This window comes from Onychomys torridus, chromosome 3, assembly GCF_903995425.1.
Source record: "Onychomys torridus chromosome 3, mOncTor1.1, whole genome shotgun sequence".
Lineage (NCBI taxonomy): Eukaryota > Metazoa > Chordata > Mammalia > Rodentia > Cricetidae > Onychomys > Onychomys torridus.
The window spans coordinates 139,296,265-139,315,567 of NC_050445.1; the positions used below are offsets into that span (position 1 = coordinate 139,296,265).

General features: G+C 52.6%; 1 protein-coding gene and 1 long non-coding RNA gene across 2 annotated transcripts; one reads left to right on the plus strand and one right to left on the minus strand.

Annotated features, from left to right (window-relative positions):
* Nucleotides 1-4,883: 4,883 nt before the first annotated feature.
* Tnfrsf1a (TNF receptor superfamily member 1A) lies at nt 4,884-19,265 on the plus strand. Its single transcript, XM_036182683.1, is given in 11 exon segments — nt 4,884-5,217; nt 12,406-12,559; nt 13,619-13,747; nt 14,014-14,163; nt 14,387-14,465; nt 17,200-17,276; nt 17,396-17,509; nt 17,771-17,799; nt 17,977-18,036; nt 18,038-18,293; nt 18,405-19,265. Coding segments are annotated over 11 exon segments (1,395 nt in total). The 5' UTR covers nt 4,884-5,178; the 3' UTR covers nt 18,713-19,265.
* Nucleotides 13,675-16,075, minus strand: LOC118580747. The gene is made up of 2 exons (XR_004944556.1): nt 14,830-16,075; nt 13,675-14,540 (listed from the first exon to the last, which is right to left on the minus strand). It is a non-coding gene; the product is annotated as an uncharacterized LOC118580747 (long non-coding RNA).
* Nucleotides 19,266-19,303: the final 38 nt, after the last annotated feature.

The following is a 19,303-nucleotide window of genomic DNA, read 5'->3' on the forward strand; positions in this document are numbered from 1 at the left end:
CCTGTTGAAAAGCACCATTACTTTTGTGAATGCTTTTGCCCTATCCTGTCTCCCCCAGAATTATCCCCCTCCCCTCATTCCCACAGTGCACTATGTTATATGTTCACATTCTTTTGTATCTGTCTCTGAGTAGACTGTGAAATCCTTGGGGTCAGGGCTGCGTTTTGCTCATTTTTATATCCTTCAGGTCTAGCCCAGTTTCCCACTTGGAGCAGGTAGGCAGGTACCCAATAAATGCTTGTTACGTAAAACGGTGTCTGCAGAGCTGGATGGGGCCCCATGAAACGGGTAGGGAGTGGATGCAAGTCCCAGAGGCACTGCCTACGTTTCTTGGGAGGCCCTGGAGTGGAGGGGAGGGCACAGGCAGCCAGGCCAAACTTGTCACTTATACATCATCAAGTATGCTCTTCTTCAGACCCCACCCAGCTGTGATGAAACCTCTGCCACCCTCTTGCCCATCACACCCTAGTGGTTCCAGACTCCACCCAGCTGTGATGTACCCTCTGCCACCCTCCTCCTCCTCGTCACTGCCCTGGTGGTGGAGGAGGGTGAGACTCAGACCAGTTCTTCCAGAATTTCGGAGCCTTGGGGAGTCTTATCCACAGTTGACAGGGGCACAGGGAACTCTCCTGACTTCAGTAAAGGAGAAACTGGGGAATGTCTGAGTGGAACCCCACTTTTCTCATGTACAGTTCCTCTGCCCACTCCAGTCATCAGACCTGGGACCCAGAAGCCATCCTGTCTTGTTGTGTTGTGGGAATAAGACTTGGGATTGTTCCTGTTTTTCTCATTCATCACAATGTCTGTCGTTAGGAGCCAGAGGGGAAGGGGGTCTTTTTTTTTTTTTTTTTTTCTCCTTCAGGGAACCCACTCTGCAGACCAGGCTGGCCTTGAACTCACAGAGTGCTGGGATCAAAAGTGTGAGGGAGAATGGGGATCTTGTAGAAAGAGGGAAGGAACAGGGCCTTCGGTCATGCGTGCGATGTGAAGGCCTTGACTTCCCTTTCCTAGACTCATGTCAATGTCAGGAAATGGTGCTGTTTCAACATTGTCCTGCCAGAGCCTCAGGTGTGGCTGCTCTGGCCTTCTCTCCATCTCTGTTTGGTCCCTGCCTTGCCCTTCTCTTCCCTGTCTGCATCTGTTATGGAGGCTGCAGTCCCCTCATCCCCCAGCTCCAGGTCGCTTTGGTCCACCTGTGTTAACACCCTGCGGTCTGTCCTCACCTTCTTCTTGTCCGAAGACCGCTCCTTGGAGGTGGGATCAGAGTGTTAGAGGAAAAAAGGGCCCACTTCTCCTCATTTGCCTTATCAGCCTTAGAGGTGATTACGCTGGATTAGAGCTCTCACGGAGCCGCCTGGAACCAGGCCCTCCTCACTGATTCATCTGGCCCGTCTGTAAGGTGGGGTATGGACTGCGGCCAGGGCCCGCGTCACAGGGACTTGGAGCCCAGTGCCCTTTGGAATCAGTGTACACATCCATGTGTGAGGCATGCCATGTGTCATTGGGGGTGGGGAGTGTTACCTGAGGCTCATTCCTTCATCCTTTCGTCTGCCTTCTCTACTCACCAGCTCTGGTTCCCTGTTCTGCACACTATCACATTTTCTTTCCTTCCTTCCTTCCTTTTTTTTTTTTTTAAGTAGGGTGTTTTTCTTTTTCTTTTTCTTTTTTAATTCATGTATATGCGTGTTTTGCCTGAATGGATGAATAAATGCTACATGCATGCCTGTTGCCCACAGAGGTCAGAAGAGGACTCCAGATCCCCTGGAACTGGAGTTATGGGTGGTTGTAAGCCACTTTGTGGGTTCTGGGAACTGAACCTTGGTCCTCTACAAAACAACAATTTCTCTTGACCACTGAGTCATCTCTCCAGCTCCATATATATATATATAATTTATTATTATTATTATTATTATTATTATTATTATTATAAGATTTACTGGTTTTGGCCAGGCAGTGGTGGTGCACACCTTTAAATTCCAGCACTCCGAGGCAGAAGCAGGAGAATCTCTGTAAGTTCGAGGCCAGCCTGGTCTACAGAGTGAGTTCCAGGACAGACCCCAAAGCTACACAGAGAAACCCTGTCCAGAAAAACCAAAGATTTACTATTTTTATTTTGCGTGTATAGCTGTTTTGCCTGTTTGTATGTCTGTGCACTCCATGCATGCCTGAGGCCAGAAAAGGGCATCTGATCCCTTGGAATTAGAGTCACTGACAGTTTTAACCAGCTGTGTAGGTGCCGGGAACCCAACTCGGATCCTCTGTGAGAGCAGCAAGTGCTTTTCACTGTGGCCTCTCCAGCCCCAGCCGCCACCTTTTCCATCCCTGTGCTCATAGTCTTGTTGGTTTGTTTTTCTGAGCGAGACAGGGTTCTCTATGTAACAGCTCTGGCTGTCCTGGAACTTGCTCTGTAGATCAGGTTGGCCTCGAACCTGCCTCTGTCTCTGCCTCCCAAGTGCTGGGATTATAGGTATTCGATGCCACCATCTGGCTTCGTGGTCATTTTCTTATCATTCTCCCGTAAACCTAGCTGGCTTTTCTCACCCTCAGGTTCACGGGTTCTTACCCATTTCTCTGGAACTGAGCTGGAGGGAGCATTTTAGTACTGCATTGTCTCAAAACTCCAAACGTACTGAGAAAAAGCAGCATTTATCCTAAGCCATGAAGGAAATTCCCCGCTTGTGACAGGCTCTGAGTAATAATGGCTTTGGCAGTTTGCACAGACAATTAAAAATTCCTTGTAATGTTAAACATGGGACCTTGAAGTTGTTATGCATTATTAATACAAATTATTGATATTGTATGATACTTAGCATGTGGCAACACTTGCTAATATTCCATATGAATCTAACCACCAAACCAGCCCTGGAGATGTGTCAGTGTGTTTCTTGTCTAATGTAGTGTGTGTGTGTGTGTGTGTGTGTGTGTATGAACATGTATGCTGGGGAAAGTTTAGGGCCTCACTTACGCTAGGGAAGCACTCTGCCACTGAATTATACCTTGAGGCACCCCTCCCATTTATTTATCCTAGCTTGTTCACATTGAAAACTGGCTAGTCTGATGGAGGGTGAAAAGTTTCTGTACCCCATAAGCCTCTTTGCTGATGCAGCAATCCAAATCAGGCCAAATCAGACCGAATTAGAAAAAGCCCTGGTTTAATGAATAAAGCATTCCTGGGTGATTCTCCGGGCCTGTGGAGAGGAGATGGGAGAGACCAAAAAACCATGTGTCTGTTTTCTGGGGTGCAGTTTAAATACACTGTGGGAGTGGTCTTGAGCATCTCTGGGAAAGAAGCCATGTTTGGAAGGGCTTTCTGAAGAGCAGGGTCTGGGCAGAGAGGTGGAGCTTCCACTAGAACATTCCAGACTCTGGGTATATGGATGCCAGGGTGTCAAGAGCTTCCACCAGAACAGAGGGAAGCCAGCCTCAGCACAGGGGCTTTGCCTTGGGGATTACAAAGGAGGGGAGGGGAGGGGAGGGGAGGGGAGGGGAGGGGAGGGGAGAGGAGAGGAGAGGAGAGGAGAGGAGAGGAGAGGTCAGAGTGGGCATGCTGGAGGCTTAAGGTCAGCCGTGGCTCACAGGGAGAAGGGCCAGGAGCTCTGGTTTCAAGCCCCCAACCCCTAGGCCCCCATTCCTGCATTCTCCTTGTACATCTCCTTGTACAAGTATCAGCTGCTGGAGGACCTCAGGCTGAACTGCGTACATAAAGAAGGTCACTAGATCTCAAGGCACTTGAGTGAATACTACCCCAGTGCTGATGTGTTCACCTGGGAGAAGACCTGCACAAATGGGGATTGCAGAAGGTATCCACCCCTAATAAAGGGTGGCAGTCAAAAGGTGAGGTCTCACTCAAAGGAGGAGGGGACAGTGTGGCCTTATAACGGGAACCAGGAATCTGGGTTCTTTGTGCTCTGCCTCCCAGCATGCAGTGTCCTGTGGCTTTTTCCTTAGCTGCAGAATGTGCCAGCTCTGGGTCAGTCCCAATGGATGCATCCAAATATCTAGAGCTGGGTGTGGTGGGGCACACCTGTAATCCCAGCATGTAGGAGGCGGGAGGATCAGAAGTACCAGGCCAGCCTCAGCTAATGAGTTTGAGGCCAGCCTGGGCTCGATGAAACCCTATTTCAACCAAGACAAAATAGCGTGTTTGGGAAAAGGACCCTGGGAACCCTTCACAACCGGAAGCATCTTTACAGACATGTCTACTGAATCTTCATGCTACCTCTTCCCTATGTGAGGGCAAGCATTTTCACTCCCATTGAATAACTGGGGAGCCAACCAAGGCACGCACAGGGGGGGGGGGGGGGGGGGGGGTCATACACACACACACACACACACACACACACACACACACACTGTTGGTGGCAGAGCCATGGTGGGCAGCTGGGGAACCGTCAGGAAGGGACCAGATGAAAGTCAGTGTGTGTGTGTGGGTGGTGGTGGTAGAACACTAGATTTGGTTTTCTTTCCCGGTTTGGGCTGGATGGGTAAACGTGCCAGACAGTGAGATTGAGGGAACCCTGGAGTGCAGGGAGCACCGCTGAGGGACACAGAGTGCTCACCATGCCCCAGGTACTGCCCCTCCCTCAGTAACTCCTGCCTACCATCCCATGAGATAGACTACCTTCATTCTGTGAGTTTGAGAACAGGCTCGGAGGGCTTAGTCCACGGGTCTAAGCTCACCCACCTAAGAGCAGAGGCGTCTGAACTGGAATTCGGTGAATTTAACTCTCAAACTCTTGGTGGTCCCAGTTGATTTTAAGTGGGTTTGGGGCGCCAGGCTGTGGGACCCAGGCTACAAAGCGTTAAAAGAACCTTGGCCTCTCCTCTCTCCTTCTGGTTCCCTCCTCCTTCGCCTCTCCCCGGGCTCTTCCGGTCCCCGCTCTTGCAACACCACCCCCGCCACCCTGCCTCCCCCTCCTACCTCCTCTCTCCTCTCAGCTTTAATTGACTCCGAGTTTTCCGAACTCTGGCTCCTGATCGGGCCTCCTGGGTTCGACGACGTCCTGGAGGAGCGTACCCTGATCCGCACCTGCCCTCGACTTTCAGCTTCTCTAACCTGAGGCCCCGGTTGCCATTGCCGGGACCACCTGGCCCGATCGGCTTCATTCATCAGCCTTGCCAATTGCTACACTGTCCCCAGCCCCAATGGGGGAGTGAGAGGCCACTGCCGGCCGGGACATGGGTCTCCCCACCGTGCCTGGCCTGCTGCTGTCACTGGTGAGACGGGGGACAGAAGGGAAGGGTGGGTTGCTGGCTGGCGAGGCGAGGCCCGGCAGGAGTGGCATGTTCCAGGGTAGGGGTTGGAGGGTGGAGGACGTCTCCGCTTCAGTTTGCCTAGGCTTGCTGAGCCTCACCGGGGCTGCGGGTTGAGGCCGAAGGAAAAATGACAGAAATCAGAGAGGCAGAGAGTTACCACAAGCCAAGCCCCCAAGGCCTGAGGTGGCTCGCTGGTCACCGAGTGTGTTGGGCTGCAGGGGGGCCAGCTGAGAGGCCAGTGGAATTAGGCAGAGCAGCCCAGTTTCTCTGGCAGTAGTTGAACAGCGTGGGTCAGGATGTTGGAAGACTGCGTCGGAGGAGGGGGATCGGTTGGTGGGGACAAGTTTGGGATCGCGTGCTTGGGAGTGAACCAGGAAACTGGATAAAGCTGGGCAGCTGGCCCGGACTTCTTCCCTGAGACAGCCTTTGCCTTTCTGCTCCCAGACAAGAGGTCTCCGTTGACCTAACCCTCCTTTATCTAGGCAGTGTGTCCTCCAGCCCCCTCCCCACAGACCTAAAAGACAATCTCATGGTTTCTAATTCCACAGTTCAGATTGGGGAAGTTGGTGGCAGGTTTGTTGTCGTCACTGGAAAAACGTCCTCTTCTCTGACTTGGGCCTTGTTTTCAAGTTTCCTTGGCTTCTGTCTATGTGCTTATCATCATTCTGTGGAGATCCTCAGAGCTGGGGCTCCCTGGGTGTCTGTCTGTCCTACCTGGACGGTGTCTCTGAGCCCAGCCTCCTTCACCGTGCCTCTTCTTTCTCCATTTTTCCTTTCCTGGCAGTCTCCAGAGCCGCCTCATAGAGCTAGCTCCTTCTTGTCCAGTCCCTCCACTCTTCCTCTGGTTCCAGTCGAACCCAGTGTTTCCAGGACTCCTCTAGTCTGCGTGGTCTCACGTCTTTTCATCCTCGCCTCCTGTCTCCCAGCCTCAGCTCGTGACCCTGGTCAAGACTGCTCCTTCTGGGTCTGCACCCATCAGCCAGCTGCCCCATCCACTTATCTCTGTTCTCTTTGGGGCTGGATCACCTGGATTTAAGGCTCAGTTCAGCACCCTGACCTGCATGAACTCAGTCATGTGATGTGACTCCCCTATGCCTTTGTTTCTCTGTTTCCAAAATGGCCATAACGATCACCACCTCATACTTGTTATTTTAAGGTTGACTAGATGGACGCATGTTAACTATTCAGTGTGTTAATCTCTTACTCCATGTTAGGCCCTATTTCAGCTGCTAGGATTAGAGGTGAATGAAGTCCCTGAGGTCAGGTTGATCGTCCTGAAGAGGAATATCACGCTACAAGTAGGAAGGATTTAGTGAGTGCTCAGTGTCTACTTTCTCATCGCCAGAAGTATTAGTAGTCACTACTCAATGGCTGCCAGGGTTTGAGGAAGTGAAAATAGCAGAGGAGAGCTCCTGATCCAGTTGTGGAGGCCCAGGTAGGGATAGGGCGCTATGAACAGAAGAAGAGCCTGAAGACAAGGGACGACAGAAGGCAGGTGAGGTCTACATAGGGCTGTCCACTGCCTCGTCAGTACCGAGCACAGCACCTATGAGGTGTCTGAGTGATGAGGAGGTGCTGGGGTCATGAGAGAGCAATGTATATGGCAGGGCTGTGACTACGGTCAACATGACCTTGTTACTCTCAAAGAGTTTAAATATAGGAGTCAAAATGACTTTAGAACAGGCTGGAGAAAAAGATGCACCAAGGCCTTGTGAAGTGGTGTCCTGGAGGTGGAACTGGGGGTGGGGGGTGGGTTGGGCCCCAGGCCAGCTGTCTTTTCTTGCTTAATGGCCTTTGCCTGTCTGCTGGGCTGAGCTTGCCTGATCTTTGGCTCACTGAGAGCTCTTGAGAGCATGAGCTTTGTCCCACGCATCCTGGCATTGCCAGCACCCTTGAGGATCCTGGAACGGAGGCCTTGACACTTGCCTGATTGCTGAATCAATTAAGGAGCAAGAGATTGGTCAGATGGGACCAGGGAGGGAGTGCTGCATAGAAATGAAGACTTGGAGCTGGCATCTGAAGCCAGAAGGAGGGAGGGCAGAGGAGTTGGGAGACTGGCTTCGGGAAATGGAGAGTCGGGATTTCATGTTGAAGGAAGTCATTACAGGATCTGAACACGTCAGCTGGGGGTGGAGTAGCCAAGGTGAGGAACGTGACAACGTGACACTGGGCACTCTGGAGTGTGTGAAGAAGAACCCTGAGCCAGTCATGATGGCGCATGCCTGACATCCTAGAATGGGGAGATGGAGGTGGGAGATCAGTTCAAGGCCAGCCTGGACCACATGAGACTACGTTGTAAAAACATAACCAAAAAGAGGGTTGGGGATTTAGCTCAGTGGTAGAGCGCTTAGGCAAGCGCAAGGCCCTGGGTTCGATCCTCAGCTCAAAAAAAAAAACAAAAAACCAAAAAACAAAAAACCCACCACTATCACCAAAACAAACAAACAAACAAACAAACAAACAAACCGAAAAGAAAAAAATATTGTGCATAAGGACCCAGGTGGAGGCCTGCTTCCCTCCCTCCCCCACCCCTCGTTTCCTTAGCTAGTCTCCCAGCATCCATTCTGTCCAGACTGTGTTCCAAATAGCAGTGAGGGGGCTGGAGAGATGGCTCAGAGGTTAAGAGCACTGATTGTTCTTCCAGAGGGACCCAGGTTTAGTTCCCAAATAGCAGTGAGTTATCTCGGACACGTGTGCCCAGGGAAAGCGTTGTCCATGGAAATCATGTTTGAAGCCAGGCCCTGCAGGTGCAGAGGAGATGCACACCCCAGTGGTGCAAGTTGGAGCTTGAATGCAAATAAGAAAGTCTGTAGGTAGCTTCGGCCCCAGTAGAGGCTTGAGGTAGGTAGGTGCATCACTGAGCCAGAGGGTTGATGCCAGCCTGGGTAACATCGTGAGACCCTGAGACCCTGATGTGGAGTAGACAGTCTCAATGGTCCAGGTGTGGGACAACCAGAGGACAGAGAGGGTCGGGAGATTGCAGGGGAAGGGTCTGGGTGACTCAGGGCTTTGGCAGTTTTCAGCGTTGGAACCTGGAAGTTGGTGGTATGACATGTGTCTAGGCAAGGAGACTGTGAGTTCTGTCGGGGCTGGGGGGTTAGGGAGGCAGGTTAAGTAGGTCAGTGACTAGCCGAGTGGAAGTACGGTTGGACTGACGGGAGCAGTTCTCAGCTTTTCTTCTGGCTGCTTCCAGCTGCACTGGCTCGTCAGCTGGGCGCAGGAAAGAGGAGCACATGGCAGAATCGTGCACAAAAAGACCTGTGCACAAAAGGACCTGTGCATGAATGCATGTGTGTGGAAGTGAGCGGACCGTTTCGACAGTGTCTCTCAGAGACAAGTGTGTCTCTGTGGCAGGAGGGATCCTGCTTCCCTCCATCCTTGAAGGTATCACTGGCTCCATCTGGGATGGAAGGCACCTCAGTCTGTCCCTCTAGTTCTGCAGGTCTGGACCTGGGTGATGAGACCAAGACCTTGTCTGATCTCTTAGCTCAGAGGGTTTGTGGTCTGTTTGGAGAGATCATATCTCTTCATTTGAAATAACCAGCTTCTGATAAGAGCCCAGAGTAGATATGGGCAGTTCATGATATTCAACACCAACAGGTGACTGGGTATCCAAAGAGCTTGGGTGGGGAAACGTGAGTCATTAGTGGGGGTGCTTCGTGGGTGGCTGGGAGGTAGAATTTTGACAGAGCTCTCAGGAAAGGCCACGCCAATGAGTTCTTCACCCCACAGGTCTTGACATATGGAACAAACACATTTTAGCGTAATGAACACGTGAATGCGGGGGACAAGCCTAGCGAGTGGGTCCCCAAAAGGTGGCTGGGTCAAAGATTGACCACAGGGTCCACCTCGGCTTTTCAGCCCTATTCGGCAGCCCTAGCACAGGAAGTCACACCTTAAAGCCTCCCAGGCGGAAGCTGAGGAGTACTTAGAGAGACTGCAGTACCACTCTTAGGCACCTCTCTACAGGCACCCTCAGCTTCCTGCCCCTCCTCTGCTCCAGGCAAAGGCCTTTCGGGTTTAGGTTAGGACTTAGGACTTGGCTCCCCCACTCTGCGGTTTGCCTCACAGTGCAACCGCTAGTAGCTAGTAAGGCTGCTGGGTGCTTACACATGGTGCCTAATTCAGAGAACCCGAGGGCCCTGGACTCCCAGGTCATGTAGGATACGGTATCCGTTCTATGCTTCTCTCTTGTTTGCTCGCTTGTTTTTGTTCTTTGAGACAGGGTTTCTCTGCGCAGCCCTGGCTGTCCTGGAACTCTGTCGCTCTGTAGACCAGGCGGGCCGCTCGGTGCTGGGATTAAGGCCAGACTCTCTCCATCTCTTCTAGCCTTAAGAGGGCTACTAGGTTATGAAGCCTTAGAGCTGGCCCTGTTTCTTAAAGATGGTCTCCAGAGCCCCCAAACCCAACGCAACTGTCCAGAAGCAGGCAGGCTGTGGGAATGTGGTGAACAAGGGTGGGAGGGCGGCCTGGTTTTGTTTCTTGCTGGCACTGGGGAATGTCAGGGGGCTGGCAGGAAAGCCCGGGGAGCCAGGGAGCAGGCATCCTGGGACAGGGTGTATCTACTGAAGACTTGTTTAATTTCGACAAGGGATCAGGGCAGGTCCCAATCTAAAGGAAGGATGTCGGGGAGTCGGGGGGGGGGGGGGGCGTCCTCTGGGAGGAGCTTACTGACCTGATGGGGAAGCCAGGGGTCAGGAAGACTTCCCTTTGGGATGAAATGGAAAAAAGGAAGCATTTCCCCGAAATCTGTGGGCCCAGTGGGACAGGGGTCAGTTGCCTGGCTCTTTTTAAGGGAAAAAGGATAAAGGGGGTGGGGGGGTGGGAAACAGAGACTGCTCACGGTGAAGGGAGGAGGTGGGGTTCTACTTGCCAGCTGGGCTTTTCTTTCTGCTGACTCACAGCCCTCGAAGAGCTGGGGAAGCTGCAGTTCCCTGTCCACTGTCCTAGGTCCCCCTCCCTCCCTGGCCTGAGTCATGGGGCGGAGCTGCTGGGAACCGATATCCCTTTCCCGGATTTGCCTTAACCCCCAGAGTTCTGGAAAGGCAGGGACACATGACCAGAGAAACTGGGCTCCTTTTCTGGAGGCTCATCCGTCCATCACTGGTGGAGCTGTCCCTCCAAGGCTGTTCTTGGCCTGGAACCCACCTCTGTCTCTTCCTGATGCTACCTTGGCCAGTTGGCTTTGCTTCAAGTCCTCTGCTGGGATTGGAGGTGCCATTGACCCTAGGTGCTCCAAACATTTCTTCTTCGGGGAAAGGAACCACACTTTCACAATTGGGAAGTTCTTATCACAACTAACCCTTCCTGTCACTCTGGAAGCCTTTGCGCTCTATGTGTGTGGGGTACACCCCTGCCTGAGAGATTGCCTGGTGTGCTGTGTGTGGCTTCTCGGGTCAATCTCTGGCTGAGGCCCAGGCTTCCTGACCCGTGCAGCTGCAGCTGCTGCAGTAGCACTTGGAGTAACAGCAGCTGCCAGGCTGCACCTCCTTCCAAAAGAGCTGTGGAGGCTGCAGGGCCTTGAAGGTGGCTGTGAGTCTAGACAGCTAGGGAGGCTAGTGCTCCTGTCCTGAATGGGATCTGATTGGTCCATTGCTCCTGCATCTGTGACATGTCTTGATGACATCCTCTCCCTTTGCATGACGTGGCTCATAGCAGGGGGTGGGGTGGGAAGGAAGAAAGCATGAAGGTTGAGGGAAACCCAAATTGGGAGAGATCGAAGAGCAAGGTCTCAACTGAAGCGGAGATGTCTTCTGGCTTCGCTGTCTCCACGCTGAAGTTCTTTACATACAGGAAAACTGTTTAGCTGCTGTGAGCTTTGCCAAGGTTATTAAACCAACTGTCCTGCAGGCTTTGGAACTCCTGGCATATCTTTGAGTCAGATGACCAGCCTCTGGCCAACTCTAGTACACGACCCACTTGTCTTTGCTCATCCCTAAACCTTCTCGCCCTGCCTTTCCTCTCCATTTATCTTTGCCAGCCCGAGCTGCAGTGTCAAGTTTAGCTGTGGGAGGCATGGGCTGCGAGGGCAGGCTGCTGAGCAAGATTTAAAACAAATATCTAGATTTCGTGACTGAGTGTGTGGCTCAGGGCGGGTGTGAGGTTCTTGGCTTCATCCCCACCAGCTGCCCCCCCCCCCCCCCCCCACCAGGAACATACCCACACATGCATGCACGTGATCGTGCACAGAGCTCTTCCATTTGTGTCTGTCCACTCCCAGGAATGGTGCTTGCAAGAACATCATCCACCTGTGTCCCCATCTGATTTTGTGTATGTGTGCGTACAGGTATGGGTTTATATCCCGGTGTGTCTATGTGCACGAAGGTCAGAGGTCAACTTCAGGTGTTTTCCTCAGATACCATTCACCTTGTTTTTGAGACAGGATCTCTCACTGGAACCGGGGCTCACTGATTCAGCTAGGCTAGACTGCCCAGAGAGCTTCGGGGATCTGCTTGTTTCCTCTCCATTGCTGGGATTACAAGCCCATTCTACTGTGCCTGACTTTATGTGGGTGATGGGGCTTGATCTCAGCTCCTCATGTTTGCACAGCAGACACTTTCCTGAAGCATCTCCATGGCAGCCCTCCCTACAACTTGATCCCCCCTGCCCATACAGCACTTTTTATTAGTGCAATGAAATCCAGAAAGCTTTGCAAATCCCAATGACTCATCTCTGAAGTGTCCACAAATGGGCACACTGTGACATCCGCACCCAGATATAGAAATGTCAAATGAACTTTAGGACTGTGTGTTGGAAGACAGACAGGCTACAACTGAAACAGCCTGCTAGTTCTGGGTGAAGACATTCCCTGGTAGGGCAGGGGTTATCTCTGAGGTTCTATCTGAGACCCCCCAAGTTCCACCTCTAGCCCTGCAAACAATACTAACAGCTAAACATTTCCTTCACAGTTTTCCTGTGATTAGCACTGTGAACTCCAGAGTAAAATACAGTTAGTGGGGAGGGGGCGGAGCCGTTGTTGCCCAGGGTTCTGGAAACAAACGCTAGCATACAGAACCAGAGATCAAGGAAATCCTAGACTGCACAGTGGACACAGTTTGAGGGAGAATGTTCCTCGGGGGGAAGGCCATCAATCTGCTGCCTCTATGGCCCCACCCTGATGGCATTTCCACCTTCTGATTCTTTCCCCAGGTGCTCCTGGCTCTGCTGGTGGGGATATATCCCTCAGGGGTCACTGGACTGGTCCCTTCCCTTGGGGAGAGGGAGAAGAGGGATAGTTCGTGTCCCCATGGAAAGTATGCCCACCCTCTGAACCATTCCATCTGTTGTTACAAGTGCCACAAAGGTAAGGGGCGGGAGCAGTCATCCTCTGCTTCCTTCCGCCTCTGCTTCCTTCCCCTCTGCTTCCTTCTCCCTCTGCTTCCTTCTCCCCCTCTGCTTCCTTCTCCCCCTCTGCTTCCTTCTCCCTCTCTGCTTCCTTCTCCCCCTCTGCTTCCTTCTCCCCCCTCTGCTTCCTTCCCCCTCTGGCTTTCTTCTCCCTCTTCCTTCTCCCTCTGCTTCCTTCTCCCTCTGCTTCCTTCTCCCCCTCTGCTTCCTTCCGCCTCTGCTTCCTTCCCCCTCTGCTTCCTTCTCTCCCTCTGCTTCCTTCTCTCCCTCTGCTTCCTTCTCCCTCTGCTTCCTTCTCCCTCTGCTTCCTTCTCCCCCTCTGCTTCCTTCTCCCTCTGCTTCCTTCTCCCTCTGCTTCCTTCTCTTCCTCTGCTTCCTTCTCCCTCTGCTTCCTTCTCCCCCTCTGCTTCCTTCCGCCTCTGCTTCCTTCCCCTCTGCTTCCTTCTCTCCCTCTGCTTCCTTCTCCCCCTCTGCTTCCTTCTCCCCCTCTGCTTCCTTCTCCCTCTGCTTCCTTCCCCCTCTGCTTCCTTCTCTCCCTCTGCTTCCTTTTCTTCCTCTGCTTCCTTCCCCTCTGCTTCCTTCTCTCCCTCTGCTTCCTTCTCCCCCTCTGCTTCCTTCTCTTCCTCTGCTTCCTTCTCCCTCTGCTTCCTTCTCCCCCTCTGCTTCCTTCTCCTTTTGCTTCCTTCTCCCTCTGCTTCCTTCTCCCCCCTCTGCTTCCTTCTCCCTCTGCTTCCTTCTCCCCCTCTGCTTCCTTCTCTCCCTCTGCTTCCTTCTCCCCCTCTGCTTCCTTCTCTTCCTCTGCTTCCTTCCCCCTCTGCTTCCTTCTCCCTCTGCTTCCTTCTCCCCCTCTGCTTCCTTCTCTTCCTCTGCTTCCTTCTCCCTCTGCTTCCTTCTCCCCCTCTGCTTCCTTCTCAGGTTCTGGAGCCTTGTTCGCTGGGACTCCCTTTGCTGCCTCCCCTGGGCTTGGGTTTTGTCCCTCAGCAGTCCACTGCAGCCCTAATCCTGACCCCACTCACAGGAACCTACTTGGTGAGCGACTGTCCAGAGTCAGGGAAAGAACCAGTCTGCAACAAGTGTCATAATGGCACCTTTACTGCTTCCGAGAACCACATCAGACAGTGCCTCAGCTGCAAGACATGTCGGGAAGGCAAGCCTTGGGAGTGGGGAAGGGCTCAAGAGGGAGCAGTCTGAGAAGACTTGTGAACAGGCATGTGTGTACATGGATGTTTGCAAGGGGTTAGGAGTCGAATCTGCTCGGGGGTATGGTGGGAGCATGCGTGCACATGCCAGCCTGGGTCTGTGTGCACAGGAGTGTTTGTTACAGAGATGGAGGCACACATGGTGAAGAGGGGGAGTCAGGATCTGTATGGGAAAAGAGATGAGAGACTCATGACCATTTCCTTCCCTCTTCAGAAATGTCCCAGGTGGAGATTTCTCCTTGCAGAGCAGACAAGGACACTGTGTGTGGCTGTAGGAAGAACCAATTCCAGAACTACTTGGGTGGGAGCCTCTTCAAGTGCATGAACTGCAGCTCCTGCTTCAACGGCACTGTGGCTATCCCCTGTGAGTACCACTCACCCAAGTCCAGGCCCTCTCCCCTCCTCAGGAGTATCCTGCCTTTCAGGCAGAGGTTCCCTTCTGTCCCCACTACCCACGAGGCAGCATCTTTCTTTATTCTCTGGTCTGCGGGTCTGAGCTCCTATGTGGTGCCTTCACCGTGCCCTTCTTCCTCCCTCTGGTCCCCAGATTGCAGGCACAGCTCCTCAGTCCTTCTCTCTTTTCTCAGGTAAGGAGAAGCAGGACACCGTGTGCAACTGCCACTTAGGATTCTACCGACATGAAAATCAGTGTGTCCCTTGCAGTCAGTGAGTATCTGCCAAGTGGCTGGGGGGCTGGGATGGATGAGCAGCTGTAGCCGGATGAAAGGAGGCATCCTACAACTGGATGAGAGAAAGGCGCTGCATCAAGACATCAGATAGTCCTTTCTCTTTCTCCAGTACGTTAGGGGGTAGGCAAGGTGGCTTAGCAGGCGAAGCGCATGCAGCAGACGTCTGACAACCTGAGTTCAATCCCTGGAACCCAGGTGAAAGGAGAGCACATCAGTTCCAGAGTCACCCTCTGGCTCCGCACGTGCCCTAGCACACATGCCTCGCCAGTGCCGTGCAGTTGGATGCGAGCACCACCATGCTTTTTCCTCCACTATTCGGTGTGTCTTACTATTGACAATACCTTGGGTTTGATGCACAGGCCACACCCCTGTGGTGGTTCCTTCCCAGTCTCCTTGGCAGACTTCCTCATTCCTATGACTCCACTTGGGCTGTTCTTATACCTTTGCTTCCAGAGAAGTAACTCCGAGACTCTCATAGTTGAACTGACCTGGGGTTAAGTCCCAGTCTACCCATTTCCTGGCTGTGCAACCTTGGGCAAGTTAGTACATCTCCACACCTTACGTTTCTTAACCTTTAGAGTAAGGAGGTGGGGCGGGTGTAAGTGTGGTTCAGTGGTAGAGCACTGGCCTAGCATATCTGAGGCTCTGGGTTGGATCCCAGCATCAAAAACCCCAAAACAAAAAACTAGACCAGCAACGCATGAAACTGTCTGAACCAAAGCTATTTTCTTTTTTCCACTCAGTTTCGTTTCAAAAGAGCTCATATTCCCAATCCCGTGTGTTTTCACCCTGACCTCGTGAGGTAGACAAAAAAGCCTTTCCCTGTTTTCGGATTTCTGCTGAGAACTCACAATCTCACATCCCTCCGCTCTGCTCCCCAGTGTGGTTTTCTCACCCCTCCCCTCCCCGTGACAGCTCTCACTGGAGGGCTCTCTGGCTGCCCCAGAGACAGGCGTTCTAAATCCGCCCCTGCCTGTGTGACCTGTCATCTCCAAAGTCAAGCGCTGTAAGCTGTGATGTCATCAGGGACCAGGCCTTTAGCTTCTTGTCTGAGTCATCTTTCTGGGCCTGTGGCTTAACCAGCTTAAAGCAAAGGAAGGTCTATTGCCTGTGCTAAGGTAGAGCATCATGATTAGAGCACACTGTGGAGCAAAGCTGCTCATCTTGTAGCAGCTGAGAGGCAGAAAGGGTGTGGAGTGGGGTCAGGAGCAAGACCCCAGGGACCTAACTTTTACTAGGCCCCATGTCCCAATATGCTGGAGACTGAGCCTTCAACACATGGACCTGGCGGGATATTCCAGATCCAAACCGTAGGCCTCTCTGTGCTACAATCCCATCAGCAAACACAATGAGAGTTCACTGATAGATTGCCATCTGTCTAGCACACACCCTGTCAGGGATCAGTACTTACCCTTAATCCCAAGAGCTAAGTAAGAGGTGGCACCATCTCTGTGAGACACTGGGCCATAAAAGTGAAACGGCTTGTCTGTGCCGTGTTACTAGTCAATGACTGGAATGGATTTTATGTTCTGACTGTAACTGCCCTTTAAAATTTATTTATTTTTGGTTTTTTTTTTTGAGACAGGGTTTCTCTGTGGTGTTTTGGTGCCTGTCCTGGATCTCACTCTGTAGCCCAGAACTCACAGAGATCTGCCTGGCTCTGCCTCCTGAGTGCTGGGATTAAAGGCGTGCGCCACCACCGCCCAGCTTTTTTTTTTTTTTTTCAATTTATTTTAAAAATATTGATTGGTTGTGGAATCCAGGCTCTTGAATGATATTCAAGTGCTCTACAATGGAGACACAATAACCTCAGCCCTATCAACAATTTTATTTTATTATTTACAAAGTTCTTTTGTTTTGTTTTTGATTCAGGGTTTCACTGTACAGCTCTGGCTGTCCTGGGACTCACTATGTAGACCAGGTTGGCTTTGAACTCACAGAGATCTGCCTGCCTCAACCTCCTGAGTGCTGGAATGTGCCACCATGCCTGGCATTTAAAAATACTTTGTGAAAATATTATTTATTTTCATTTTATGTATATGAGTGTCTTGCCAGCATGTATGTCTGTGCACCATGTACATGCCTGTTACCCTCTGAGGCCAGAAGAGGGCGTCAGATCCACTGGAACTGGAGTTACAGACGGTTGTGAGCTGCCATGCGGGACTATGACTACTTTAAACACAGCCTACTTGCCCGTCCTCTCCCACTCCCGCTTTCCTCTCTCGATTCTCGTTTTTCTTTCTTTTTTTTTCTTTTCTTTTTTTCTTTTTTGGTTTTTCGAGACAGGGTTTCTCTGTAGCTTTGGAGGCTGTCCTGGAACTCGCTTTGTAGACCAGGCTGGCCTCGAACTCACAGAGGTCCACCTTCTGTCTCCCGAGTGCTGGGATTACAGGCGTGCGCCACCACTGTCCGGCTTCGATTCTTGTTCTTGACGGGCTCTCCTGTTGCCCAGGCTGACCCTGACCTTGCTATGTAGCTAAGAGTGACCTTGAACTGTCCTCCTTGCCACTATTGCCCAAGTGCTGAGGCTACGTGCATACCCTAGCACTCCTTTAACTTGGAAAATGAAATGGCTGCATGAGGAGCTCTTCCATTCTTCCGCATCAGTCCCCAAGGCAGGTTAAGTCCCACTGCACTAAGAGATAGCAAAAGCAATCGCAGGAAAGAGCTCCGGCAGCCTTTCTACTCACCAGTATTGTCTCTTCGCTCAGATGCAAGAAAAATCAGGACTGTGTGAAGTTGTGCCCACTATCTTCACTTCGACCTGACCCCAACACCCAGGACTCAGGTGAGGCGGAATGGCCTGGTACGCATGCTCACGGGCTGGCGGGCTGACCCCCCTACCCCCTACCTCCTCCCTAGTCTCTGCTGCTCCCTCACCCTGAGCATCTTCTACTTTGTCTGCAGGTACTGCAGTGCTGCTGCCCCTGGTCATCTTCCTTGGGCTTTGCCTTTTATCCTTCATCTTCATCAGTTTACTGTGCCGCTACCCCCGCTGGAAGCCCAAGGTCTACTCCATCAGTGAGTGTGGCCCGCGCGGGTAAAGGTGTGGGTGGAGCTTCGGGAGCTCGTGCAGGCAAGATGGGCGGACATGAGGGGTGGCCCCTTTGCTCATAGCTAACGGTCCTGGATGGTGGGAGGGAAGCCATACTATATCAGTAATTCTCTTGTCCCTGGGGCCACATAGACCCTGAGGCATGACACCACAAGTCCCCAAGGCCAGGGTGCCAGGGTGGAAAGGGAAGTGAAATTCATGATGCTTTCTTTCTTTTTTCTTCTCAGTTTGTGGGAATTCGGCGCTTGTCAAAGAGGTGAGAGGAAAAGTATTTCAACTTCCTGACTATTCCTTTCCAATTCCTGATACCCAAATTACTTGGACTGGGGGTGGTGGGCTCCTTTAGTTCCTCCACCCCCACCCCCACAAAGAATAAAGAGCCCGAAGGGGTTCATTTTCTTCCCCCACTAATGCGATGCCTTCTCTTTTTCAGACGGAGGTCCAAGGAATTGTTACTAGGCCCCCAACTCCAGCCTCTGCCCCCGGCTTCAGCCCCCCCCACCCCCGGCTTCAGCCCCATCCCCGGCTTCAGCCCCACCCCAGGCTTCAGCCCTGTTTCCAATACCCCCATCCCCTCCAGCCCCACCTTCGACCCTAGTAACTGGCCTAACTTCAGAGTCTTGTCACCTCTAAGGGAGGTGGACTCAAACCAGGGTGCTGACCCTCTCCTCTACCCATCTCCCCACTCCGGGCCAGTCCCCACCCCTGTTCAGAAATGGAAAGACTGCGCCCACCGGCAGCGACCTGACAGTGAGTCTGGGCTCTCGGCGGCGGCGGGGGCATTACTCCTGGAGGGAGTCGGGCAGGGCGGAGGCCGAGACGGCAGGGCTGCCGCTGGAAGCGCACGGTCCTTGTCCCCAGCTGCAGACCCCCTGACGCTTTATACGGTGGTGGACGAGGTGCCTCCGTCGCGCTGGAAGGAGTTCATGCGGTTCCTGGGGCTGAGAGATCACGAGATCGAGCGGCTGGAGCTGCAGAACGGGCGCTTCCGGCGCGAGACTCAGTACAGCATGCTGGAAGCCTGGCTGCAGCGCACGCCACGCCACGAGGCCACGCTGGACGTGCTGGTCAGCGTGCTTTGCGACGACATGAACCTGGCTGGCTGCGCGGAGAACATCCTGGAGGCGCTGAGAAGCCCCGCCTCCTCATCCGCGCCCCGCCTCCTGTGATGAGGCCCCACCCCCGCCTCAAGGGAGGGACTTAAAGGACCGTCCTGGCAAGAAGCCCCGCTGCCCTGTGGGCCTCTTCTTTGGATGAAAAGGAGGGAAGAGCCTTGAAGGGGCAGGCTTGAGCTGGCAGCCGCTTCCTTGGTGCTACCCAGTTGGTGTACATAGCTTTTCTCAGTTAACAAGGACTACCCCAGAGTCAGCCACTTGTGCGTGGCAGCATATGTGGCATCTGTCTGCTCCCAGCAGGCTGAGGGTGCCAAAAGTCAGAACATGTGATTGTAGAGGAAAGGGACGCTATATATCATTCCCACTTGGGATGCACAGAGCCCAAGCAAGGCTTCTTGGGGCTTCCCCAGTTGGTCCCTGGGCCTTTTTCACAGTAGGTAAGCAATAATTTTTATCAATTATATCACACTAATGGAAATTTGGCCTCTCTTTGCTCCCTGCCTGGAAGAACACAGCTGAACTGTCTAAGGTAGGGGCAAGCACAGAACAATGGGGTCTCCAGTTGGAGCCGTGGACTCTTGTAAATACACTAAAAGTCTAAAAATGACCTCTGACTCTGGAAAGAGTGGTCTGTGGATAGGAGAG